Source organism: Ophidiomyces ophidiicola (genome assembly GCF_022830035.1).
Source record: "Ophidiomyces ophidiicola strain CBS 122913 chromosome Unknown scaffold_22, whole genome shotgun sequence".
Taxonomy (NCBI): domain Eukaryota; kingdom Fungi; phylum Ascomycota; class Eurotiomycetes; order Onygenales; family Onygenaceae; genus Ophidiomyces; species Ophidiomyces ophidiicola.
Window position 1 is genome coordinate 339,479 of NW_026054662.1, and position 25,915 is coordinate 365,393.

A 25,915-nucleotide genomic window follows, 5' to 3' on the forward strand; every position below is an offset into this window, starting at 1 on the left:
AAATCTTAAGGGCTTAGTTAGCATACTAAGAGCCTAACCTAATGTACATACATTGTCTTGAAATCTCAATCGCTGTCATCATCACTTCCATAAGCAACTAAGGGCCCAGTAATCTGTTTTGTAGGGGGTGCTGCCAGAGTGGGTCCAGCACATCCGCGCAACGTTGCGAGTACCGCATCTGTCAGAATACCACCACCTTCATTTGCATTGTTAGCAGAAGGGCTATCTTGAATCAGGGGCTGCTGGGCCCGTGGTTCAAGTTTATCGGTCCCCGCCTCTTCGATTCTTTTTGTCTGGGCATACCAAACTTCATCGGGGGGTTCATATCCTTGTAGGCCGAACCCCCCCTCGATCTTTTTCCGTTTCCGAGCTTCTGGATCCCTTCCTTCTAGTTCGGCAACGAATTCGGCTGGCAGGGCCTTTCGTATTGCCTCAGCTGCTTGTTCGTCAATTCGTTGCGCCTCACGTTTCTGTGCTGAGGGATTTGGGTCCACAGTGGCCCATCGTACATTTAAAACCTCATTATGATCCAAGCTCTGATGAGCCATGGCTTCTTTGGCAAATTGCGAGTTTGCTTCATTCATATATGTAACGAAAGCAACACCTCTGTTGTTCAGAACGCGTATTCTATCTATCTGGCCCCATTCTGCGAAGTGTCTCGCGACAACTTCTTCAATGTCATCCGTAACGTGTATCCTTCCCACATACAACGTCCTATTTTGTCTCATAAATGTTCCGACACCACCCATGTCATCTCGGTAGTCACTGAATTTATCGCGGCCGAAGCAATCGATGTTGGGGTTGAATAAATCATGTATCCCTGGTAGACGATGTAGATATTCACACTCGTGGCCCCTAGGGCATACCCCTCGAGCGAAATATAAACAGAAAAACGACCCAGTCACCTTATCTGCACGCGTGTAGCCACTGTCAGTAGCGATGCTGCATCTCGACGGTGCTTTGTGCTTGGATAGGTATTTATCTTCACGATCACCACCGGACCACTTGTTGTACCAAATATTATAAATTGTACCAGTTTGAGGAGGTGGCTCTGATTTAATAGTCGATGGGTCGATCTGTACACGGGCGGGTCGTCTCTTGCGACGAATTATCTTCGTCTTCTTCTCGGGATTTTCGGGTGTTTCGATGGTAGAAGCTGAAACAGCATTTTGTTGTGCCAGTACAGTTGCTGCCGCGTCACTGTCTGGTGGGAAAACTGCTAAGGGGTTTGAAGAGGAAGATACTGCTGCGGAGAATGTAGATTCCGTGGACGCCATATTCATATGTGTATCACTTCACAGCGCGAGAGGCACGCGCAAAGAATCTACAGTCACTCGGGCGGCGTTAAATCAGCTTGATACAGCTAGTCTACTTACGGTTAGCTCTTATTCATTCTGAGGACAAGCCCTGGACAGCTCCTATTGGATCAAGCAAGATATCTAACAAACTCTCTTCAAACCCTGATTGACCAAACTGTCAGCGGCCTAGGCGAGGCTAGGCACGAGATTAGAGCATTCTTTTTTGTTTTTTTGTACGGGCATAGATTTGGATCACTAGTATCCATGATTAGAGCTTTGCTCTGATTGGCTCTTTTGTCCCACATAGGGCTAGCCACTCACCTAGATCCCTCTTCAATATGAGATCAGATGAATCAGGCACTTCTCTCCAGCTCATAGCTCGTAGCGTCACACAAACCACCATCACTGCCATATTTGCAAATGGGTTCGGAAAGTACACTACAATCAATTGGAGGCAAACTCTATGCACGGGCTTCTTTTCGACATCCCTCAACCGTGAGATAAGGCGAAGCGTTAGTAAAGGTACAAAGGTCAATTCAAAGCTATTCTAAACCATCCAAATATAAATATCACTCATCAGCGTGTAATAAAAAGCTTCGATTTTATTTCCTAGTTGTTTTCTCGTTTGTTAATTTTAGTATTGGCTAACTCCGGGCATGAGTTATATGGCGAAGATTAATGGGAGCCGGGGTGGCGTTATCGTGCGAAATGCACCATAGAGCGGCTGACAATTATCTTTCTTAGAAGAGCATCCGTCTAGCAGCATTGATGCCACTTATGTCCCATCTCTGTGGTGCAGTAGCATCCATCCATGATTGCCAATCACCAGTCTCACAAGCAGGCCTCATAATCTGCGCATATTCCCAATACTCAGGATACCATCCAGAAAATTCCCAATCAAGAACCCCACTGATTTGATATTTTTCATCCACCATGATATTTCGTGGAGCAATATCACCATGGGTATATACTGAGGAGCGGGAGCACGGAAGCATGCCAAAGAGCAGATCCTTGTAACGCTGGCCACCAAAGCGAATGTAGCGCTCACAAATTCGGGATCGCAACTGCAAGTCGGATTGAATATCAACTGAGAGTAAATCGCATATCAAATTACGCTACAGAAATAATGATAAAGCACAGTGTCATAATGGTCACCAAGAAGGGCACTAGTAATAGCGCTTCATTTCAAAAGATGCACCCATGGTAGCTCTCTAGCTGCAGCAAGTCCAGCAGTTCTATTAAAAGGCTTAACGTGAAGTCAATGTGGAAGTATGATAGAGTAAGATTACATACCCCATCTTGGTATGGAATCTAGCATAAGAATACAGTTAGCATCCGTAGATAGAGCATACTGATACAGATGGCATGCTTACTGGCTTGATTTTGGGACAGGTCGGGCGCTCGTTCCAGCACGCAATCCAGCAATTTGGTGGCGGCACTGACTGCACATCACTGACTTCGTTTCCTGGATAAGGGGCGGCATGCACGGAGGAAAGAACAGCGATAATTGCAACTATAGTAGAGGTAGAGGCATTCATTGTGTTTTAGAAGAATAGGCAGCCGTATGAGGAGAAGAGTGATTGATTTTTGGGCGAAGCAAACTCGAAGGAACGGAAACAGGTATTCATCAGCCTGTTTATAACATAATACTACCCCGCGACATGCATGCCACCCTCCATACCACAGCATTGCCAGCTACGGAGTGGAGAGGCGATCGAGCCAGGGTACGACACAGATTATCAGTCAGCAGAATCTACACCTTGTTGTGTACAATCATCCTCCATATGCTGCGCTAGATCAAATCGCCACAAGAGCAACAATACCGAGGACAGGGAGAAGCTGAGCCAATGGCGCAGTGCCGCTAAGGCATGCAGACTAAAAATATCCAGGGGGGAGCATATTGTCGGAAGTAGATTCAAGGATACGGAAAGGGTAGGCCCCCGAAGCCCATAAATGCTACCAGACAGAGCATATCTCCCCTAGAAGTAGTAACAGCGGCTTATGCTTGTTTTATGAGCAGGATGTCCTAGAAGAGCGCTGCAGGGAGCTTCCTTCAGTTGCATACTAATACGAACATTAACGTCAGGTGGCAACGGTTTCCCAAATTATTATCACCAAGGGTTAACATCTTCGTCGGTGTTAAAAGAGGTAAAAGGAAAATATCCTTGGTGGCCGGTAAACCCGAATTTAATAAATATCAAGTTTGGGGAATAGATTTTTCTGTTCAGTCCATAGAATACTCCGGGGAGGGGTCGGGGATAATTACTGTATGGAGAGCTTGATAAGTATACGAAAAGCAGTTTGGCCATAGTCTAAAGGTATTAATAGCTAAGCGTCGTAGGCCAATATTGGGATAAACAAATGGGACAGCCATCTAAAAGATCAGTTGGTTGTTGACTTCTCGTTTGGAATTGGCTGCTGAGTCAGATAGCAAACTCAACTTAGTCATCTCTTTTTTATAACGGCCAAGCTCTTTAGCCCGTTTCACTCTTGGCGTACTCGGTTTTTCTTAGATAATCATTTGGCTGACTAAGATAGAGACGCCCGATATCAGACACTTTGGCGGAAGTCTTGAGGGGCCAGGAGCATTTGCATGCCGGGCTTGGAATTAGACGCTTGTCGCAAATTCTGTATTTAAAATTTAATATAATTGCTGTATCATTTTCAAAATGGTGAACATTACAGACAAGATCAAAGAGTGAGGCAGATCACCCCGCAAATGGCCCGCATCCTAACTAGTGTTACCTTCTTAGGATTGAGGAGGAGATGCGGAGGACGCAAAGTGATTATGTCTTGACCTTTGTCTATACTTATGGATGCCTGCTAACAGACGTCTAAGAGAACAAGGCAACTGGTGCGTTGAACTTGATTTTTATACGCGGCGCAGCTGAGAGAAGCGTACATATATTGATTATTACCAGAGTATCATCTTGGGCTCTTAAAGGGGTAGGTTAAGCGCTCAAAGCTCTACTGCCATCTCCACTATTTCATTCATACGTCATTTAAATACGCACTATCGCGAAATATGCGCCTCTTTGTTTGAATCCGGTCTACATTTCACTGACGACCGTGCATATAGAAAACTTGCTAGACTACGTGCGCAATTGCTTGAGCCTACAGCTGGTGCTGGTTCTGGCGGTGGCACGGGTTTTGATGTAAGCAAGAGTGGTGATGCCCGAATATCTCTTGTCGGGTTCCCATCCGTAGGCAAATCAACATTCCTTTCAAAAATTACAAAAACAAAGAGCGAAGTTGCTGCATACTCTTTCACTACTCTTACAGCTATTCCAGGGGTTCTTGAATATGGCGGAGCTGAAATTCAAGTACTTGATCTTCCTGGAATTATTGAGGGTGCTGCTGAAGGAAAGGGACGAGGAAGACAAGTTATATCTGCGGCTAAGGTGAGCGCGACGGTTTTTATGTTGGACTTGTTCTCACGGCTCGTTAGACGAGTGACTTGATCTTAATGGTGCTTGATGCTACCAAACGTGCCGAGCAAAGAGCTTTGCTAGAAGCTGAACTGGAAGCTGTTGGTATTCGACTGAACCGAGAGCCCCCGTACGTCTTTCTGGATATTGCTAGGTCTTGATTTTCTGAACGTATACTAATTTCTTTTAGGAATATCTATCTTAAGGCAAAGAAGGCCGGAGGTATGAAAATTACGTTTCAGGCCCCTCCAAAAAATTTAGACGAGAAAATGCTATATAATATTCTTCGAGATTATAAGATGCTCAACTGTGAAGTGCTAGTTCGGGATGAAAATGGTGAGTTATGAAACAATGGCGTTTGTTTGGATATGCTAAAGTTTACCTTTCATTAGCTACGGTTGATGACTTTATTGACGTAATAATGAAAGACCACCGAAAATATATTAAATGGCAAGTACATTATTCTTCGCTAATGAACACAACTAATAGTTTACAGTCTGTATGTATACAACAAAATCGATAGTGTTAGTCTAGATTTCCTAGACAAACTAGCGCGAGAGCCCAATACATGCGTGATGAGTTGCGAACTAGATTTGGGCGTCAGGGATGTTGTTGATAGATGCTGGGAGGAGCTTCAATTGATCCGAGTATACACAAAGCGGTATGCACATCTGCAAGTCTGCATATAAACATCTGGTCTAACTTTTTTTTTAGAAAGGGAGTCGAACCGGACTTTAGCGAAGCGCTCATTGTTCGAAATCAATCGACCATTGAAGATGTCTGCGACCAGATACATCGGACCATCAAAGAGCAGTTCAAATATGCACTTGTTTGGGGTCAGAGTGCAATGCACATCCCTCAACGAGTTGGATTGGGCCATGTCGTGGCCGACGAGGATGTGGTATCGATCGTAACTAAATAGAGTGGTACGTTTGTATGTGCATACTGTACGTAGCTTGATGAGTGTATGATTGTGGGTTACATATGTCGCTGGGAGGGAGAGTCACTAGATAACCAGCCTTTCTGGTAATTACCAGTTGATTGTCCCATTTTTATATTCCACATACCAAGTTTCTCGTCGGAACAGGCGCGCAAGGCTCATCCCAAATGCTTGTGCCATACTTTGCAATATTCATACCTGAATTGTGTTTTTAGGGAGCAGATAATTGTTGCCTGTGTGGCTTTTGGCCTGGCCAAGTTCGAGACAGAACCTTCGGGAAGCTTCGATCCGATCTGGCAGTTTAACCTGTCGACACAACCCGGCTAGCCAGCACTTTGCATCCGAATCTTCAACCTCTCATTTATGCTTATATCTCGCCCTGAAAATTCTCTTCTCGCTGACTTGCTTTCTGTTCAACAGAGCACTCAGCTGTAGCGTGACCGATCGACTGTTCTGACATCACCAAACCTTAATCACCCCTCACCCAACGAGCGCCGTCCAACCAACCTTCAAGCTGTACTCCTACTTCATTCAACCTCAACACCACAGCTCACCCTCCATTTCCTCTCCCTCGCACTCGCTAGCCTTGAATTGCTTTTATAGACATGGTCGCTGAAACGAAGTTATACGATTCTCTAGGAGTTCAACCAAGTGCTTCGCAAGATGAGATAAAAAAGGCCTACAAGTAAGTGTGCAGTTTCTCTACTCGCAAATTACCCCTTTACTAATGCTACTCTTACACAGGAAGCAGGCCCTAAAATGGCATCCAGATAAAAATAGAGATAGCCCTCAAGCGTCTGAGAAATTCAAAGGTTCGCTGGTGACCCTGTCTTTTCACTGTTGTCACTTGACTAAAGTTATACCAATTGCTAACCTGCAGGATAGAGGTTTCACAGGCTTATGAAGTACTTTCTGATCCCGAAAAACGCAAAGTATACGATCAATATGGCTTAGAGTTCCTTCTTCGGGGCGGCGGTGAAGCTCCTCCTGGAGGCCCTGGAGGAGCGCCTTTCGAGGGCGGAATGCCCGGTGGATTTCAGGGATTCGGTGGCATGCCCGCTGGTGGCATGCCCGGCGGCGCACGAACGTTCCACTTTTCTACCTCAGGGGGACCCGGAGGCTTTAAATTTAGCGATCCGGACGATATATTTTCTGGCTTTGCGCGCTCAGGTGGTTTCGGTTCTGAAGGACCTGATATTTTCTCAATGTTTAGTAATCTTGGTGGAGGAGGAGGCGGTGGTGGTGGAGGCAGGTCCTTTCGGACATCAAGTGGTGGGCAGCCGCGTTTTAAAGCGTCCCACGAAGCCAGACGACCGCCAACTCCAGAAGTAACGACGGTGGAAAAGAGTCTCCCAGTAGCACTGGAAGATATTTACAAAGGCGTGCACAAAAAGATGAAAATAAAGAGAAAGACTTTTGATGAGAGAACTGGGAAGAGAAGCGTGGAAGACAAAATCCTGGAGTTTGACGTGAAGCCCGGGTTAAAAGCTGGAAGCAAGATCAAATTCAAGGGTGTAGGAGATCAGGAAGAGGGTGGAACTCAAGACCTCCATTTTATCATCCAAGAGGTATGTTTTTCCTATGACTTACGTGGCGCGAATTGAGAGATGCTAACTTGCTAATTTAGAAAGAGCACCCATGGTTAAAGCGTGTGGGAGACGATCTTGTTACTACTGTTGAAATTGACCTCAAAGAAGCTTTGACGGGATGGAGCCAGACTGTAACAACTATCGATGGCAAACAGCTACGCGTTTCTGGAAGCGGACCAACCCAGCCGGGGTACGAGGAAGTCTTTCCTCAACAGGGTATGCCAAAGCCAAAAGCACCAGGTCAACGCGGCGACTTCATAGTTCAAATCAAAGTCAAATTCCCGTCCAGCCTGACGTCGGCTCAGAAATCAAAACTGAAAGAAATCCTCTAATCACTAAATGCTTGACCTGTGATGGGGCTATACATCTTCTCTCTAACGAACTCAAAGGCAACGGATGCATGTTATGGCGTTTCAGGTGACGATTATATGATTATTTAGGACTTCTTGATGTTTTGGATTTGCCAGATTTGTATAGTATGTAGATACAATGTGGCTTTTTATCTCTTTTCTCTGCTCAATTCGTTTATATACATATTGTTAGTTGGATTGTTAACCCCCTAATAGGGATCGTGAGCTAAGTTTAGGCTGTCATAAGACAGGTTGGTTTTACCCAACCCATGAAGCTCGCCGCAACAGTAATTCAATTTAATATGAGAGGAACCGCTGATCAGAAGATACATGGTTGCCTTTTAATCAGCATGTTCGCTGAATCAGTCTAGTATGAATACTCACAGGCTTTCTCTATATAGTTAACTACAGGTGCTGTCCATACCAGCCCAAACTGGTAGTCCGTAGTGATTTGGAGTACGGAGTACATATCCCATCCATATGTCCTACTATACTCTGTACCGCGAACTAATAACTTAACTAGCCAACTGCCTAACATATCTAGTTAGTTAACTAACATTTACAGAAGTAGTTAACAGGCTAAGTACGGAGTAGATGACGACTACTCTGGATGTTTGGCATGTTTGTTTCCTTGGAGGTAGTTACACACTTCAACGAAGATGAGAACAGATCGCCATCAAATACTTCCAACAATATGAAACGAAGAGTTTCCTTTATTCACGATGCAGAAGGGGATTTTGACCCCAAGAAAGCTCGTTTGGGTCCTGATTCAATAACCATCCAGTCGTTGCACGGAGCTCGACAGGAGAGATTAACCTTTGGAATTCAGGAGCTTCCTGGTGAGGTATTCAAGCGCACTCCAGAGATGAAAACCAGTATTTAATCGCACTAATATTATCACTAATAGATTCAGCAAGTCGTCAAACAATGTCATGAATTGCGTATCCGTTGGGCGTCGGAGCGCGCGTACTCAGCCGTTTCTCCTCTGACAAGCCGCGTGTCTCCTGGCATCCATGTCTTCCTATCACCACGCCGGAATAACTCGTACGTTCCTAATTGCCTTTTAAATATTACCATATTACTTGCATACTGATTTGACTTGTCTAGACCACAGTTATGTCCTCTACTGCGTAAAGCTTTTGGGGCGGATGTAACCTGCACAACACCAGAGGTAATCAAAACTTCCGCGCCGCTCTTTTGCTTCATTTAGGTTATATCTTATAATTCTTTACCTGAAAGGTTTCATTCGTTTCCAATGGACCATCGAAATCCGGAGCATCCTCGTCAATGCAATTCTATCAACTCCTCCCGTCCCTTGATCAGCTAGTTGTCTATCTACAAGCCGCTATCTGCTCGGAACAAGATACCGAATGCGGAGATTACGCTTCTTTGGTACGATCGGCAGACACACTTGATATAGACTATAACCAAGCCCTCCACTCGTTTGACGTCACGGTGTATTGGTCCGAGCCGACGCGGAAATCGGGATGGACTGATATCGTTCGTAATCGCAACATTAGCAAGGACAAAGTTGATGTTGGCATTTTGGCATCACAAGAGCCTCTGGAACTGGATGAGCTGAAATTTGGGGGCCTTTTAGCCGTTGTGGGTCGAGACACCGAACTAAGTACGCCTGCTTGAAATCGCCTTATCTTGCCTACCTCCTTGCTGATGCCTTAGACAGAGCCAACACTTTTTTCTTTTCCTTCACGTCATCACCCATTACCGAATTCTGCAACATATAGATCTGAATTTCTGTCTCCTACTGGCTTGCATCCGACTCTTCAACTGTCAATACCTCAGCCAGGGCTTTCGCGACCCCCCGCTCCGTCAGATATAACATGCGGATTGTATACCTACATCACTTTACCTTCATATATATTTGCCGATAGATATCAGCTCTCCACTACTGACACTCTCTTCTTAAAATCGCACAATATCCATAAACTCGACCATATTGCCGGAGAGACCGACCTTGAGGCCCCTGACTGGTTAACCCAACGTTGGGGTTCACACATGTTGGTGGAGTTGGCTACCCCTCCGTCTAACGATAAACAAGGAAAGAACACGGGTACACACGTATATGGTGACTGGGAGGCTACTATTCCGCTTCATCTTCGCTATTTACATCCCTCCAAGTCTGGCTACAGAAATGTCTCTATCCCTTGGCCAGTTGTTTTCTGGGCATGTGTGTCTAAAGATACGGAAAAAATGAAAACAAACCCGTTCGACCGAACTCGATTGGGCTGGGATGATCTGTTCGGGCCTCAAACCTATTTTTACCATCTTCATCCCTTGCCTAGGAAACCAATGAATCCCTTGGAGCTCCAGGCTTCTGAACTGGTTGAGAACATTCAAGTTCCCGTATTGCGAGTTGACAAGAATTCAAATCCGGTAGTCCAGCAAGCAAGGGCCATCGAATACGGCACCATTGCGGTTATTTTACTTGGGTTTCTATGGATTTTATATAAGCTGGGTAGTGTTTCAAATGGTTCCTTCAATATTTGTGGTGTGTCTAGGGCCACGGCGAATAAGAAGAATAAAAGCCACTAATTTCTTCCGTTGCTAATTGGTTTGAGCATATCCATGCCACCTCTCCATATTGTATTTATATAGGATGTGCCGTATTTATTCGCTTGGTATTAAGAAAAGTCCTTAAGTTTGTTGAAGACTATCAAGATTTTATTTAGTATGTCTAGAACTATGTAGTTACTGTAGTGTTGTAGTGGTTTTCAAGAACCGTTCCAATTGAAGTCATCAGAAATACAGCTACTATGATGAAACCTCTCGCTAACAAGAAAAATGGCTAAAGACTCAAAGAGATAGATATTCAAAGTAAGTTAGAACAGCCAGCCGTACCCCACTCCCCTTTTTTAAGATGCATTGAAGCAACAGAAACCCAAGGCCAATACCCAACCTGCAAGACAACTAAGGATCAGAATACCTCCAACAGTAAGTAAAGCAAAGCAACCCGTCACTCGCCAATAACACCCATACATATGTAGACACATTCGGTTCTAACTCGTACATTAAACATGGTAGGTATGTGACCCGATAATTGCCAACAAGAGGCCATACACATTTATATGTTGACCAAAAAGGGAAGCAAACGTCAAAAAAAACAAGATAAAAATAACTGTCAGGTTCTGGGTCACGGCCGGGACAAAACAACATCAACAGCGAATAAAACGAAATACAACAGAAGAACAAGACAGAAGACAAATACGGAAAATGAAAAGTTGGAGATGGGGGAAGAAGTCATCATCCAAACTGCAGCTAATTATATGAGATGAGGATTGACAGTGAAAGTGATAGAATTCATTCCCAATTAATTTGAGATGTTCGAAAATCCTGATTGGTCGAAGTACTGAACCAAAATTTCCATAGTAATTGTAGACTTGGAAAGAGGGTAATCGGATAATTCTCAAGGGTAGTGGGTGGCATGCCCCAGTCCAGCCCACCAAGAGAAATAGCCGGCATCACTTCACGTATCGTAGTTAGGGGCGCACTGTTTATCGAGGCCTTGGGAGGAAAAAGGCGCAAGTGAGTTTCGGGGAAAAAAGTAAGAGCAAACCAGCATATTCATCCCTCGTCTGGTCATGAATCGTGTTAAACAACCACCACATCGCCTTCAGCATCCGCCGGATCCGAAACAGTCATGTCGGCATATTTATTTCCAGAAAGAATCAGGGAATCGTCATCCAAAGCAATAGCACTATCATCATTACCCAAACTGCGTCGCCCGATGGAACCATCTACGGCCCCACTATTTCCATTTTCATTTTCATCGCGTATTTGATTATCCGGAGGTGGGCCGACAGTGGAATCGAGTCCATTATTGGCGGAAATTTCGCTTTGAGTCGATCGCGAATTATCCGAAGAATTTTTTAAAAACTGATGGAGAGTGCTGGGGGTATATAGCATGAACCCGCCCATTTCAGCTTGCCACCGTACCATCTCCATGAAAAACACTTTGGTCATCCACCAAGCACTAAAGCTCTCAGCATTCTCTAGTGTGAGCCGATGGAGGACTGCTGTCCATAAAGCGTCCGCCTTATCGATGATGCACTGAGGAGCGTGACCAGGGAAGGCCTCAGGAAGGTGCAGAATGAAAGCGACCCACCGATCAGGAAAGCATGTATATTCACGACCATCGGCAGCTGATGAAGTAAACTTCTGGAACCCAAGGCTCTGATCGTAGACATACAAGTCTGGAGGAGTCTGCTGGTCTTCAAGGGGACTCAGTAACGGCTTGACATGGTCTTTGAATATATCAATAATTCCTTGAAAAGAACAGCGCGGAATCCTCGCTTGACAGACCATATCTGTGACATTAAGGAACGAATGAAACTCTTCCCACATCTTCGCTCTGTTTTCGATGTGGCATAGCCAAGCAGCAGCGGAATTCGCGGACCGATTGACATCCAACATTCTTTTAAGTAGGTGACAAAAAAGGCGAGCTGGGACAATTCGAGCTGACGATACATGATCGGGCTGAGATTTGAACGTCTCCTCAACATGAGAGACTAGGCGACGGGAAATAGACGCAAAAGCTTTCACCACCGGCTCTGGAATAACTTGTGTCGTCAATGGAGCAATAAATGCTACCATCTTCTGATACATGAGCCAGTCACACTCCTGTATCCAGGGCGCAATGCTGGGGTTGACAAGAAGTTTATGGACTGGGACCGTGAGAGTGCCTTGAAATGCTGAAAAGTGACGAAAAAGATTTTTTTCTTTGCAAAACCTGAAACTATCGATGACCGAGATGCAGTGTGATCGATACAGGGCCATTAGAGCATCGGCAACGTCGCAATCGGAGTTAGGGGGTAAATAGCCTTGGATGCTTGGTAAGCGAAGTGTATCATTGCTAGCGGTGGGAGAGTCATCTGTGCCTCCAAAATGAAGGATGAGATGGAGCCTCTCTTGGGCAGTCATTGTTGAGAAGTCAAGATCTGAAACGGAGCCTAGCTTTGGTGTATACGGGTGGCATCCACAATTTTTATGTGACCTGAGGGTATGCTGTGCTAGGCTAGATGCATCTGAAAGTCGTAATTTTTTCATATCCAGAGAGTCATGAGAAGAGTTCGGGCTAGAATCTGATTAGAGAAAAAAAACATTATAAGGCATCTGTAGTCATCTACCTTTTCTCTTTGGTATGGCTCTCCTGGACATTTTCACCAGTGGTTGCCGTGCTTCGATCCACAATTGCGTTATTATCCGAAACAAGTGTTGGCTCAGACTCTATGATGGATAAATCCACATAATGGTACTTTGATTCACCTCTTACCCCAAGCCGTCGAGTTTGCACGTTCGGAAATATGATTCGGACAAGCTTTCCAAAAGATGCAGGGTTAAGTACAGAAACGCGTTCGGTTCCACACTTTTCAGCATAGCAGCAATATACACGATCTCGACGAACAGAGCCATTGCTCTTTTGGCAGTTTTCTCGCAGCCTGGACATTGGTTAAAACGAAGAATGCTTGATTTTTCGAGGGAAATGTCATACCAAACCATAGCAAACACCTGCTTAACCTTTTCGGATTTTCCACCGGCACCCTCATGTTTTTGGACCTCAGCCGCCATCTGTTGCAGAGTATAGCCATCGTATTGCCGTAGAAGCCTCCGGAGCTCATTATCATTGGCAATTGAAGAACTGGTACCCCTCTTTTTGCGCGGCCCCTGTTCAGATCCGTCGTTGCCATCCAGGATATGTTCAGGAATTTGATTCTCCACCCCTTCAAATAACCCAGGATAGTGTGTCGAATGGATATCTCCTGCTATCCCGTGCTGCGCTAGTTCTGCAGGAATACCATGCGCAGAAATATTGTGCCCATGGATGTCGTGGTGTTGATAGTGTATATCCATACGCGGTTTAACCGAGTTGTGATTTTCCTGAAGAGCGGGGTCAAGGACAGCGGCATTGGTGGAATTGGCCAGCTGGTCTCCGAATCGCATTATCATTTCTTCGGGATTGCCATGGTATGCTGGTTGTGAGGGTGCAAATTGTGAGCGCAGGTATGGCTCATACCCGTCGGGGACTTGTTGTTGCTCTGGTAGGTACTGCGTGCTGCACGATTGAATGCTGGCAGTTGAACCACGGGATCTAGGAGGCCGGCCGAGCTTCGAAGCTGCAGTGTTTGAGCGCGATCTTCCAGGCTCTACTGTAGTCTGGCGGCTTCGGGTTCGCTTCTGGCCTCTCTGAGCGGGGAAGGCATCGCTTCCTGTACACAATATGCATAGTTAGCGACGTCACTCAATCGCCACGCGACTCGATACACCAGGTGGTCTGTGGGTCTCACTTGTACCAGCAGGCATTTTGAGGCGGTTTGGAAGTACTGTGCTGTGCTAGCTATCGATACGTCTTGCCGCTATCGAGTTCACTTTGCCCCAGGACTTCGTTGTTTGAGGCTGGGATCGTTTGACCTCGATTTGGCATTCGCTGCAAGCCCAAGGCGTTGCAGTAAAAATAGTTAGAGCAGAGAGCGACGAATCAGTAAAGAATAGCATAGATCCAAGCAGCCGAGTTGCAGTCTTTGATGTTGCGGCTCCAATGTCGGCAAACTGGCGTCGTGGTGCAGCCTCTTCACCGTGTAAACAACTGTTTGTTGATGGGGAAACGCCGCATTTGTTTTCGGTTTAGCCAGTGGAGTCACGGGACCCGCGGCTATACGGGTGGCTGGGCGGACGGTGGCTGCGAGAAGTAGGTGCTGAGTCACCATTTCACCGCCACATGCCGCCACCCGCACGTCCGCATCACGTGTCAGTCAGCTGCGGCACACACGGGAACCGGGCATTATTGGCGAAATTGGGCGATTACGTCTTAGGTCCTCCCTGGCTCGCGACCAACTTCCTTCCACCAACTTCCTAGCTCACCACATCAACTTCTCGACTTCCCTCGCTCCACACAAAAAATTATCATCACACACCTGCATCACCTGAGATTTGCTTGCCATTCTAGCGCCCGCCATCCATCCACCCCTTCATCATGTCGTTCCAAGATCGCGCTCAGCACCAAATCGCTCAGATTGACAAAGAGGTCGGTGCCTTGGAAGCTCCCATGCTCACTCCTTTCGGGATCTTGTGATCGCCACAGTCACCTATCCCTATTAGCGAATTCAAAGAATCAAACTACAATTGATTTAGTGCTGTTTCTCTCTATAACCCGTGCTAACAGCTATTGATCTATAGCTTTCAAAATATCCAGTCCTCAACAACCTTGAACGACAGACTTCAGTGCCCAAGGTATATGCCTTTTTGGGCCTCGTTGGCATTTATTTCTTCTTGGTATTTTTTAATATCGCCGGAGAATTTCTTGTCAACTTTGCTGGGTTTCTCATTCCTGGATATTGGTCGCTTCATGCACTTTTTACAACCAGTAAAAATGATGACACTCAGGTACGTTCTAGCTCATTCCCTTACCCTTCAAGGCGCTTGAATTTATGGATGCTGATATATTTTTAGTGGTTGACTGTTAGTGACCTCGGCTCTGTCCGAAATGCCGAAGATTTCTCCAAGCTGACACAACTTCATATAGTACTGGGTCGTGTACGCATTTTTAACTGTCATCGAGAGCGCAATTAATGCTGCTTATTGGTTCCGTATGTTATTCATTGCTGTTGGACTAACAATGTCGTGTTTGCTAATAATACTAGCATTTTACTACATCTTCAAGTTTGTTCTGGTCTTGTGGATGGCCCTCCCACAGACACGGTAAGAACTTGCCCTCATATATCTTTCATATTACAGTAATGTTAATGAGTAACATAGCGGTGCCCAAATTGTGTTCAACTCTTTGATCCAGCCTGCCTTTTCCCGCTATTTCCAGAGCGGCTCCACCTCCGCAAACTTGCGTTCGCAAGCCGATCAAGCCACCAAGGAGCACTCCACTTAGCATTATCATAATAATAGCTTCAAGTCAATAGAGGAGGACGTTGAAGCCTCTTTGTACTTCATATTCCGGTCCAGCTTCACGATTCCTTTGTTTCTGCCAGGTACCCAAGCTCTTGACCGGCAGGGCATGAAGACACGAGTTCCGGTGGGCCAGACTTGGGGTTGTTGGTTATATACAAGATTCAGTTGAATGTCACCTGTCTCGAGCCTTGATGAATATCCATGTATTAGAAAACGGACGTCATTCGGGTGTGTTGTGTTATTGTTATATGCTTCATTTGTTTATTTGTTTGTTTTTTGAGCTTTCTGTGGAACTTTATTTCAGTATACAAATCGACTTGACGTTATATGCCCTCAAAGCTAGGTATTTCATGACTGATATCGTTTTTCCCTGCGAAGTATGTCTCGAGCGTGCGGCATTAAGGTAATGGACGACTGATCAACGCCAGTGGATCAGTAGAGGCCAAGACGGTTGCTCCAATTTTCAGGCTTCGGGTTCAAAATGATTTGGTAAGGAAACGGATTTGCGTCACTTGTAGTTATGGGTGGTATATGATCTTTCCCTTGGTTGACAATGGCGAGTATCCTGAACGCCGCCGTATGTAGCGTCTTTTCCATGGCGTTCCGGGTCTTTGCACGGTCTGGATATATCGATTAGAATATAATGCTGATGGGGGTATCCGACTAGCAGCACGCACCTGCCTCAGTTCTCGGAGTAGCCATCGTTACGTTCAGAGTCCATGTCTCCCAACACACTTCTTCTTCATTGTTGCCAGCGAGGCCTCCGAACCATAAACCCGCCTTCCTACGCTTCTTCTCGAAGAATTTCACTGCTATGCGCCCACGGACACCACTATTTGGGGAATTCGGTGTAGGAGAGAGGTGTTGTCGGAAAAGAGTGTTTACGCGAGAATCGATCAGGGTCTCAAGTTCATGGTCGTCAATAGCGGGGAGGGTAAGGTCGAGGACGTCGAATGATTCTGGGCGTACACAGGGGAAATATCGGTGGAAGAAAATTGTATGAAGGATACCTGCATTCTGCTGGTTAGCTTATGGCGTCCCCATCTCGAGCGATGCTCGCATTGTGCCGCATGTTATGCTGTGTCTCTGCGACGCAGAAAGATTATGTCATAGAGAACGGGCCGGGTCCATGCGCTTGCATACCTTTAAGGACATCTCTGACAGATGCGGGGTCTGCAAAGACTTCAATAATATACTCGGGTGGTTTTCGCGGGTCCATCTGGAGGAGAGGACAGGACGGTGATTCAGGGATGAGAGAAATTTCCGCTGAGGAGGAGAAGAAGAATGAAGATGATGATCCAGCGGTTGTCTTGAGACCAGCTTTCCGGTTGCGTGGGCGCTTGTTCCAGTTCAGGCGGGGTGGCAAGGTCGAATTGTCAGCTAAGCAACCACTAACTACGTAGTCCAAGTGCCTTCTGACCGTGCTCGTTTCACGCTTTTCAGCCGTCGAGATTGGTGGGGAAAGCGACAGGCTAGCTAGCTGAGTCAGTTGAGCCCGCCCCTCTATTCGGCGGCACTGTAGTCGCTGGCCGCCGCCGTGGGCTAGAATAGCGCGTGGTTTGGCGATGCACGGACGGTGCTGTCAGTCAGATTAGATAGTGGCAGCGTCACCAGGAAACGGATAGGGTGGAAAACGTCTGGCAGGTTTGGCCGCGCTGCCGATGGCGGAAGCATTGCGATTCCAGCCGGCCTCCTTTTTTGAGTCCAGGTTGCTTCAGCTTCTCCTCCGGACTCCGTGTTCGTGTTGCGGCGGCCGCCGTTCACCCTCAGAGCGACTAACCCAGCTCAACGCTAAATGCGCTAGTTAGTGAATGATGTGGCTGGTGCACAGGCCAGCCGATGCCTAAACACTTATTACATCATTGCTGACTCATCCGTAGCCGAGGTTGGTCTTGTCGTTGACATCTGGACAAGGAAGCTCAGGACGACAGTGAACGACTCGCACAACCACGAATCTTTGAACAACGACGCCCCACAAGCTTTACTCTAAAATACCGGTCAATTATATACGCCATTACTTTGAATATCGCCATTTATAATGGTCAACGAGCTATCCTGAATCCATCCACCGCGTCCTGAAAGCATTCCCTATCAGGATGATTAGCGCAACAAAGCGCTGGCTGCGGAGGAATCGCAATGGCCTTGCGATCGGGGCTGGTGTTATTGGTGTGGGATATTTGGCAACACAATATATTTTCTCAAAGATCTCAGAAGCAAGCGAGCGCATGAGCAGCGAGAGAATAGCCCGGGACAAGTTAGTAGTGGCTTCTGACTCGCTCACTAATTCGATAATTGAACCTAACGACATACCTTTTTACTAGTCTTCGTCGCCGCTTTGAGCAAAACCAAACAGACTGCACATTCACTGTTCTTGCGCTTCTTCCTACAGCGACAGAGAACATTTTGGGGGCACTGCCTGTGGAAGAACTAACCAATGAACTCCAGATGAAGCGGGCCGCTAGGCTGGCTAAACTTACTGGAAGTGAAGTACAAGGTTCAGAGATGAGCTCTGGGTCTCCGAGCATGACAGAGGATGATGTCTCGAGCTTACGGAGTGACAACTATGTGCACGCGAGCCAGATGATGGGTGAGTCGACAGCACGAGAGCAGGAAAAGAAGTCGAGATCTCGTATACAGCTATGGAATGACCTGAAAATCAACTGTGGGTATTATTATTACCTGCCTTCATTATCCCCAAAGTTGACCGTATCAGCTCTAACTAGATCCTTCACCTTACTCTACACCCTCTCGCTCCTCACGCTCCTAACACGTATTCAATTGAATCTTCTTGGCCGGCGGAACTATCTTTCTAGTGTTGTAGCGTTGGCAGCACCTTCACAGAACCCATCTAAAATCAGCCTTGAAGACGACGATAAGCCGGAACACGCGTTTGGAAACGACTTCGAGACAAACAGACGATATCTGACATTTAGCTGGTGGCTTCTACATATGGGATGGAAAGATTTAATGGAGGAAGTAGAGGCAGCGGTAAAGGCCGTGTTTGGAGAGATGAATCCTAGAGAAGACATGAGCCATGAAAAACTATCCGAGTTGACGCTGGCCGTACGAAAGAGAGTGGAAGGAAACACTAGTGAGGAGAGACAGTGCGTCAATTTTGCTCTATGGTATCCTGTCACCACTTGATCTAACTGATTTATACAGAGTGCGAAAATGGCTCCCTTACCTACTACCCCCACGAGAAAAGGAAGATTTTGTCTTACAAGAGTCAGGCGTCCTCTCAGCAACTGAGGCAACACCCCAGAGTGCTGCAAGTCTTAGGCGCCTTATCGACGAGACGTCTGATCTGATTGATTCACCCTCCTTTACTCACGTCTTCTCACTCTTAAACAACGAGGCGTTCTCATACCTCATTGACACCAAATGTGCCACAGAGGCCTTCAACAATCCACCACAAGCGCCAAAACACAACCTGTCACAGCCTTTCTCTTCCACTGCCACCATGATTTCCGTCACCGAGTCATCTGCTTTGAAAGCAAAATTGGCATCTATCCTGGCGGTGGTGGCTCGCCAAGCCCATCTCATTGGAAATGGAATTAACCCGCCCAACGAGTACCTGTCGATAATGGAGCGTGAAGTCCGCGAACTAGAGGCGTTTGCAGCGGTAATATACAGTAGTAATTTTGATTTAAGCCCGGCGGACCCCCACCTTGACCCCAAAGTCATGCCTGGTATCCCGTTGGCAGACCCAGAAGACGGCGACACAAGTATCAACATTCTTCAGTGAAGCCATGAAATGACGATCCGGGGAACTTTTCATTGCATAATTCAACTCTCAGCAAATACATAATAGCCCTAATAGCAGGCATTATATTTTAGTTCAATAGCCATACGAATACGTACAATCGAGCACTGTTTCATTTGATCTATGTGTATAGATATAACATATCAACCAAAATACTGTGGCTACCATAACACTCTCTTCTTACAGAGTTTTCGAAGGTTCTGGCTAAGCATCGTCAAGCGCGGTATTGGCTTTCTACGATGTTGATTGGTGCCAAAGCCGTCCCGCTCAAGGAGTGTGTATACTTAAGAATGAATGCGGTCCATAGGTGCTCCAAAAGAGCCCACTGTCCATTACTATTTGTTCATACGCAATAGTTCCAAACGGAAAATCTTTGGAACAAGGCTCGAGGGTAATTAATGTTCAGCAAGGTTGGATCTACCCTAGGTGGGATATCTTATGACTTTAATTGATGCGCGTCTGGGGGCATATGATGCCATACTCAGCCAGGCTAGAGACTTAGATAAGACCAAAGTCTTGTGTTATTCCCAATCATTGAGATACCATGGTAAGTCTTTTCAGCCAAGAATGGCAGAAACAAGGCTGGAGAGTCATGGTACGGTTTTTTTGGGAGCAGATCGTCGCGTGTCAGCCAACAGTGAGAGCTGACAATCTTTTAAAGAAAATTCATCAAATCTCCTGTTCGCTGTAGAAATAACAACCCACCTAGTACTCAGCTACGGAGTACATTGATCAACAATAACCGTGCTTGATTCAGGGCACTGAGACTATATGGCAGAGTTACAAGAACTATGAGCACAATTCTCTATGAGTAGTAATTCTATGTTCATTTATGAAACGCTTCCAAGCCTCTTCAAGTATAGTCCCAGCCAGGCCATCCCATCACGATACCGGTTTTAAGTCCATCACGAGGCAGTTCATATATCCAAGGCAGTCCATACAAGAAAAGCAGTGTTGGCACACGTTGCATATAACCTCACTCCCATGGGATAGCTCAAATTTGAGCATTTTGTTATTTCCAAAGTTGAGAATTGAGGTCATTTGCGTGGAATGGATGACCTGATTCATGGCCGTAGCAATAATGTGAAAATTAGGATATAGGCAGCCTGTAAGCTTAGCTTCCAGTCTGTCTTCATTTCTCCGTGAATAACATCATAGAGAGCACACCATGGGGGCTGTGCTGCATTGTTTACTTCATACCAAGAGGAGGAGATGCTTGGACATAAACGCCAAGCCGACGGATTGCCGCGCTATGACTAAGCAACATGTGATCAATTTCGTCTATTTAGGGTTTAGCGCGTTGAAGCCAAGCCCGGAAATTTATTAATCCGGTACCGACACCCGTTCCCCGACCTGATCAGCGGCTCCACACAAGCTTTTCTCAGGGCGGGGATTGTCGAGCGAGGTTGTGTTAGCAAGACGAGTATTGGGCGAGCTGGTACGGAGTAGACAGATAATAGACAGCCCAGACACTAGCCTGCAACACACCTCACATGAGCAGACTGGGGCATGGCCTGGTAGCGTGTGTGGCTGCTGGCCTCCTGACGACAAAAAACATGGCGGGTTTTGGATTTCAATGCTGGCTGGCTGGCTGGCATGGGCAAGGGCTGGGCGGCCTAACGCGATCCTCGCTGGGTTCCAACGCGTGGGCGGTCGGTGTACGATGCCCGGGTGCCTGATTCGCCCGCGGGCTGTTTAGGGTTGGGCCAACGCAGGCCATGGCGAGCCGCATCCAGCGACGCTCCGCCGCCACCACGCGCGGAGAGTTGGGAACGTTCCGGAGCGGCGTGCGTATCTCCCCTCCCAACACTCGCCCCCGTTGCTCTTAATGTGACGCCCAACACCCATCTCCCTGCTCCGCGTGGAGTGCTCTTCGTTCCCTTCTGTGTTTTGTTGTTGTTTCTGTTGCACGCTGCTTGCTTTTCTTGCTCGTCCCTGTCATGGCATCGACGGTAGCACAGGTTGCGGCCACAACAGCTGCTGCTGCCGCCTCTGCAACACCGAAAAACAGAGCAGCTCCGCAAGGCGGCATATTCGATCACGCCAACCCGTCCCATTATGATCCGAAGAACCCGCTTACCCTGTTCATTATCCAGGTGCGTAGTTACGCCGTTGTGCTACCGTTTCTACTGCACGTCTAACCAAGCATGTTTCAAAACGTCTCTATAGGCCTCCATCATCGTGATTTTCTGTCGGCTCTTGCATTTCCCGCTCTCAAAAATCCGGCAGCCCCGTGTGATATCGGAGGTTATTGGCGGCATCCTCCTAGGCCCGTCCGTGATGGGCCGCATTCCTGGCTTTCGACAGGCCATCTTCCCAGATGAGTCCTTGCCAAACCTGAACCTGGTGGCTAATCTCGGCCTGGTGTTGTTTCTCTTCATGATCGGCGTCGAAACAAATATCAAGACCTTGAGAAATAACTGGAAGGTTGCCGTCAGCGTTTCCGCGGCTGGTATGATCCTTCCATTCGCGCTGGGTTGCGGCATCGCGTATGGACTGTATCACCACTTTCGGGATGACCCTGGCTTGGCACCGATTGGCTTCGGCACCTACATGCTGTTCATCGGCATTGCCATGGCCATCACAGTATGTGTTCTAATCCTTTCGTCTGAATAGTGGGCCGTATAGTCTGACTCGCCGATTAGGCTTTCCCGGTTCTCTGCCGCATCTTGACCGAACTGGAGCTGCTGCACACTAATGTCGGTGTGATCGTCCTATCCGCCGGTGTCGGCAACGACGTTATCGGCTGGATCTTGCTTGCTCTTTGCGTTGCGCTGGTCAATGCGAGCACGGGTCTGACTGCCCTGTGGGTCTTGCTCACTTGCGTTGGCTTTACCTTATTCCTGATTTATGCGGTTCGACCCGTTTTCCACTGGTTTTTACGACGCACAGGGAGCCTGCATGACGGCCCCAGCCAATCCGTAGTTGCATTAACCTTGCTGTTAGCCCTAGCATCTGCATTTTTTACCCAGGTTATCGGAGTTCATGCCATTTTTGGTGGCTTTCTTGTTGGCATTATATGCCCCCACGATGGAGGGTTTGGCATCAAACTTACAGAAAAAATCGAAGATGTTGTTGGAGCTCTTTTCTTGCCGTTATACTTTGCGCTTTCGGGATTGAACACGAACGTTGGCCTGCTCGACTCAGGCCTTGTTTGGGGGTATGTCGTCGCTGTTGTGCTGATTGCGTTCACTGCCAAAGTTGCCGGCGGCCTGTTGGCATCTCGGCTCAATGGCTTGTTGTGGAGAGAAAGTGCGACCATTGGTGTGCTGATGAGTTGCAAAGGCTTGGTTGAACTTATTGTCTTGGTAAGTCGGGATGGGAACTTGCGTGGCCTGCCCCGTCTAACGATTTTCCAGAATATTGGTTTCCAAGCAAAGATTCTTAGTATACGCACGTTCACCATTTTCGTAGTAATGGCGTTAATTACGACTTTCACAACAACTCCTCTCACCTTGTTGCTGTACCCTGAGTGGTATAGGATCAAAGTGGATAGGTGGAGACGTGGAGAAATTGACTGGGATGGGAATCCTGTCGACTCTGAGGGCGACCATAGCGGTGGATCGTCTGATATTGTTCAACAAAAGGCACATGCCTTGCCCATCAGAAAATTACTTGTTTATCTTCGCCTGGATAACCTCCCCAGCCTTTTCACTTTTGTCTCGTTGCTGGGTGCTGCTGACACTACATCTGTTGATGTGTCTAAGACGCATCATAGCCACGACGCCGATGAGGATAGAGCTCCAAGGGCTCCACAGAAAAAGCGGCCAGTGGAAGTCCATGGCATTAGACTGATCGAACTCACAGACCGTGATTCGAGTGTCATGAAGGTCTCTGAAGCCCAGGACTACAGTTTCAGTGATCCCATCCTGAACACGTTCCGCACCTTTGGGCAACTGAACAAGGTCGCTGTGTCTGGTGCAGTGGTCATTGCACCAGAGCATGCATATGCGGAAACGCTTGTTAATAAAGCTCGAGACTTTGCTTCTGATTTTGTCTTGATTCCGTGGAGTGAGACCGGCGGGATGAGTGAGCACCAGATCCCGCTCCTGGATAATACCGGGGACAAGTTCTCGCCTGGTGCGCATAGCGCATTTATCTCCAATATCCTGAAAAACGCGAAGAACCACGTTGGCATCTTTGTCAACAATGGCTTTGGCGGACCCGCCTTGAACCAGCCGACACCAGGTTATCTCAAACGCACGGTTAGTGGACATAGTGTTTACCGAACTAATGACTTGACGATGCTGCCGTCGTCGGATGCGGGGCACCACATCTTCCTACCCTATTTCGGCGGGAGTGATGACCAGGTCGCGCTTCGTTTGGTACTGCAGCTCGCCAAGAACACCACGATAACGGCTACGATCTTGCGGCTGGCGGTGGACGAGGAAGTGAAAGGGGTGGATTCTCCATCTGAAACCGCGCCGCCACTGGCTCACCGGCTGTCTCTTTCCCCGCAGGAGCGGGAGGCCGACGCCGCGTTCTTCAATACTATCCGCGAGTCCATGCCGGCCGAGCTCGTATCCCGGGTTATTTTCCAGACAGCCCAGGCCACGGCGGGCGAGATGGTCGCGGCAGCGCTGCAAAATGCCAAATTGGACGTCGGTCGGTCGAAACAAAACCGGGGAGATGTCGTCATTGTCGGCCGCCGCAGCGTGGTGCCCGGCGTGTCTCAGTCGCAGTCCTCGTCGTCTGGAGAAATTGGCACAGAGGCGCGACGGGCATTGGGTGTTCTAGGTGAGTCGATGGCGCTCAAGGCGCACGAGGTGAGGGCTAGTGTGCTGGTGGTCCAGGCTAGCTTTGAAGGTTGAGGCCTTATGTGCATACGGAGCCCGGTGTACCCCGGAAATTTTGATTTTTTTGGGTTTTACGGAGTAAAATAGTGATTTGAAATTCCCGAGCTCCTGTTTAGAGGGATCTACAGTGTGTTACAATAGTTGAGCGTTTAGCGGTGTGGGTGAGAATCTGGGGTTCACGTATGCAGAATGGAGTAAATGATCTAGGGCCGGCTATACCCCAGCCTAGCGGTCTATTTGCCGAGTTGGCTACCCGAGATAGTTTTTGGGAGAAGATGACAGAACGATGACCAATTCTCTAGTGGTACGGCGCCGATGCGCGGCCTTGGGCCACACCTATTTTAAAATCTTTGCTTCTAGAAGATCAGGACAAAATGCCATGTGAAGCTCGACTAGACAGGGGTGCAACGTGACTGCCCCCTGGCCAGTAGCAGGGATGGTATTATATAGTGAAGTGAGACGGAAGGCAACTTGATTTTGGGCGCGGCCTTTAGAATTGACAGATTTCGATTGGACCTGGAGGCTGGGAGGCGGCCGGGGGGGTGGAGGAAGAGCGGAGCACAGCAGTAAGGAGGTACTCCGGTATGGAGTCTCACCAGCAGGGGCGCTGTCGTGGCACAACAAACCAGATGCGGGCGGCGGAGACGCAGTGTCGGCGCCGAGGTCCGTAAAAGCAATCACCGTTGTGGGTACAGCGATTGTGTGCTGCGGTGGGCGGTGGATTTTTTTTCTGTTGTTTGTTGGCCAGAGTTTCGCGCAAGAAGGATGGTTCCCCAGCGCGGCACCGCCCGTGGGGCAACGCACCGGGGGGATTTTTTGTGGGCGCAATTCCGCATACGGAGTACGCAGGCTAAGACGAAGAAATAATAATAGTAATTTTACAATAATATCAATGTTAATTGTAAGATTATTATTATTGTTGGCGAATTAATTAATATTGGGCGGCCGAGCCACGGGACCCGGCTGGCGTCATGACTTGCGCGGCGCAGATCAGTGCTTGGGGCCCGGCGACTGGCAGAGTTTTTTCAGTAGTCAAGTAGTTAGTGTTTTGGCAGCGCCGTGGTGGCTGGCCAGTGACGAGCGGCGGCGATATCGTGCGCGAATCCTTCACACAAGACTAGAGACAGAGGCGGCGAGTGAGAGAGCGCAAAAAAAGCAAACGTTTAGGCTTTTTGCCGCCCACGCGACTTCGAAGCCTTCCAGAAGGTCGCTAAGCCGGCGCTAGGCCAGGCTTGAGCCCGCCACCCCTTTTAAATTCGGGCGGTTGCTGTTTGCGCGGCGGCCGAGACGACGGGCCCTGCCCTACCCTGCGTGGCCTCTCCTGCCTGCCCTCCCGCCCGCTCGCTCGCTCCTTCCCTTGCTCCCCCCTAAACGAGCGCACTAACGACCCTGCCGGCTGCCGCCGCGTGCGCGCCCTCCAGTGGCTGGGCCCGGCCGGGGAGCTGCCTGTTGCGGCAAGACGCCCGGCAGCGCGCTAGGCCGGTTCGGGGGTGCAGGGCCCAGCCAGATTACCGCTAGCCGACTAGCCACTCCGGGGCTCCACGCCCGCAATACCAAATATCCGGTAATCTTACAGGCGCTGCCTCCCGTGGCCAATCAGCACGCGCGCACCGCAGGCCCTTTCGCGGTGCCGTTTTGGGGCATCCGCCGGGAATCGCCCTCCGCTATTGGCACAACGCGCGGGCGGAACCCGCGCTGGCAGCCGATCGCGCAATAATCCGCCCGCTGGCCTCGCGCCGTGGGGCGGCGTCTCCCCCCCCCCCGCTCTCCCCCCCCCCCCCCCCCCCCCCCCCCCCCCCCCCCCCCCCCCCCCCCCCCCCCCCCCCCCCCCCCCCCC

General features: G+C 48.2%; 10 protein-coding genes across 10 annotated transcripts; 6 read left to right on the forward strand and 4 right to left on the reverse strand.

Annotated features, from left to right (window-relative positions):
* Window positions 1–65: 65 nt before the first annotated feature.
* On the reverse strand, window positions 66–1,277 carry CWC2 (Pre-mRNA-splicing factor; the record flags this gene model as incomplete). The annotated part of the gene is made up of 1 exon (XM_049254028.1): window positions 66–1,277. The coding sequence occupies one exon, from the start codon at window positions 1,275–1,277 to the stop codon at window positions 66–68; it is 1,212 nt and encodes a 403-aa protein (XP_049107097.1).
* A 761-nt stretch (window positions 1,278–2,038) lies between these two features.
* LOZ57_004992 (uncharacterized protein) lies at window positions 2,039–2,836 on the reverse strand (the record flags this gene model as incomplete). The annotated part of the gene is made up of 4 exons (XM_049254029.1): window positions 2,039–2,413; window positions 2,497–2,544; window positions 2,592–2,609; window positions 2,672–2,836. The coding sequence occupies 4 exons, from the start codon at window positions 2,834–2,836 to the stop codon at window positions 2,039–2,041; spliced, it is 606 nt and encodes a 201-aa protein (XP_049107098.1).
* A 1,131-nt stretch (window positions 2,837–3,967) lies between these two features.
* On the forward strand, window positions 3,968–5,648 carry RBG2 (Ribosome-interacting GTPase 2; the record flags this gene model as incomplete). The annotated part of the gene is made up of 10 exons (XM_049254030.1): window positions 3,968–3,996; window positions 4,052–4,080; window positions 4,138–4,152; window positions 4,220–4,244; window positions 4,378–4,699; window positions 4,747–4,856; window positions 4,917–5,062; window positions 5,119–5,176; window positions 5,223–5,387; window positions 5,441–5,648. The coding sequence occupies 10 exons, from the start codon at window positions 3,968–3,970 to the stop codon at window positions 5,646–5,648; spliced, it is 1,107 nt and encodes a 368-aa protein (XP_049107099.1).
* A 623-nt stretch (window positions 5,649–6,271) lies between these two features.
* On the forward strand, window positions 6,272–7,587 carry SIS1 (Molecular chaperone (DnaJ super); the record flags this gene model as incomplete). The annotated part of the gene is made up of 4 exons (XM_049254031.1): window positions 6,272–6,351; window positions 6,411–6,478; window positions 6,552–7,234; window positions 7,294–7,587. 4 exons carry the CDS (start codon window positions 6,272–6,274, stop codon window positions 7,585–7,587), a joined length of 1,125 nt encoding a protein of 374 aa, XP_049107100.1.
* A 712-nt stretch (window positions 7,588–8,299) lies between these two features.
* Window positions 8,300–10,158, forward strand: PBN1 (protease B nonderepressible form; the record flags this gene model as incomplete). Its single annotated transcript, XM_049254032.1, has 5 exons — window positions 8,300–8,449; window positions 8,513–8,649; window positions 8,713–8,776; window positions 8,845–9,232; window positions 9,290–10,158. 5 exons carry the CDS (start codon window positions 8,300–8,302, stop codon window positions 10,156–10,158), a joined length of 1,608 nt encoding a protein of 535 aa, XP_049107101.1.
* Window positions 10,159–11,214: 1,056 nt separating this feature from the next.
* On the reverse strand, window positions 11,215–13,923 carry LOZ57_004996 (uncharacterized protein; the record flags this gene model as incomplete). The annotated part of the gene is made up of 4 exons (XM_049254033.1): window positions 11,215–12,697; window positions 12,750–13,061; window positions 13,115–13,829; window positions 13,908–13,923. 4 exons carry the CDS (start codon window positions 13,921–13,923, stop codon window positions 11,215–11,217), a joined length of 2,526 nt encoding a protein of 841 aa, XP_049107102.1.
* Window positions 13,924–14,593: 670 nt separating this feature from the next.
* YOP1 (ER membrane protein DP1/Yop1) lies at window positions 14,594–15,499 on the forward strand (the record flags this gene model as incomplete). Its single annotated transcript, XM_049254034.1, has 6 exons — window positions 14,594–14,644; window positions 14,797–15,003; window positions 15,070–15,078; window positions 15,143–15,206; window positions 15,261–15,318; window positions 15,376–15,499. The coding sequence occupies 6 exons, from the start codon at window positions 14,594–14,596 to the stop codon at window positions 15,497–15,499; spliced, it is 513 nt and encodes a 170-aa protein (XP_049107103.1).
* Window positions 15,500–15,951: 452 nt separating this feature from the next.
* On the reverse strand, window positions 15,952–16,738 carry LOZ57_004998 (uncharacterized protein; the record flags this gene model as incomplete). The annotated part of the gene is made up of 3 exons (XM_049254035.1): window positions 15,952–16,139; window positions 16,197–16,529; window positions 16,663–16,738. 3 exons carry the CDS (start codon window positions 16,736–16,738, stop codon window positions 15,952–15,954), a joined length of 597 nt encoding a protein of 198 aa, XP_049107104.1.
* Window positions 16,739–17,615: 877 nt separating this feature from the next.
* On the forward strand, window positions 17,616–19,264 carry PEX3 (peroxin; the record flags this gene model as incomplete). The annotated part of the gene is made up of 3 exons (XM_049254036.1): window positions 17,616–17,773; window positions 17,841–18,623; window positions 18,682–19,264. 3 exons carry the CDS (start codon window positions 17,616–17,618, stop codon window positions 19,262–19,264), a joined length of 1,524 nt encoding a protein of 507 aa, XP_049107105.1.
* Window positions 19,265–21,222: 1,958 nt separating this feature from the next.
* LOZ57_005000 (uncharacterized protein) lies at window positions 21,223–24,093 on the forward strand (the record flags this gene model as incomplete). Its single annotated transcript, XM_049254037.1, has 4 exons — window positions 21,223–21,378; window positions 21,452–21,868; window positions 21,928–22,590; window positions 22,642–24,093. The coding sequence occupies 4 exons, from the start codon at window positions 21,223–21,225 to the stop codon at window positions 24,091–24,093; spliced, it is 2,688 nt and encodes an 895-aa protein (XP_049107106.1).
* Window positions 24,094–25,915: the final 1,822 nt, after the last annotated feature.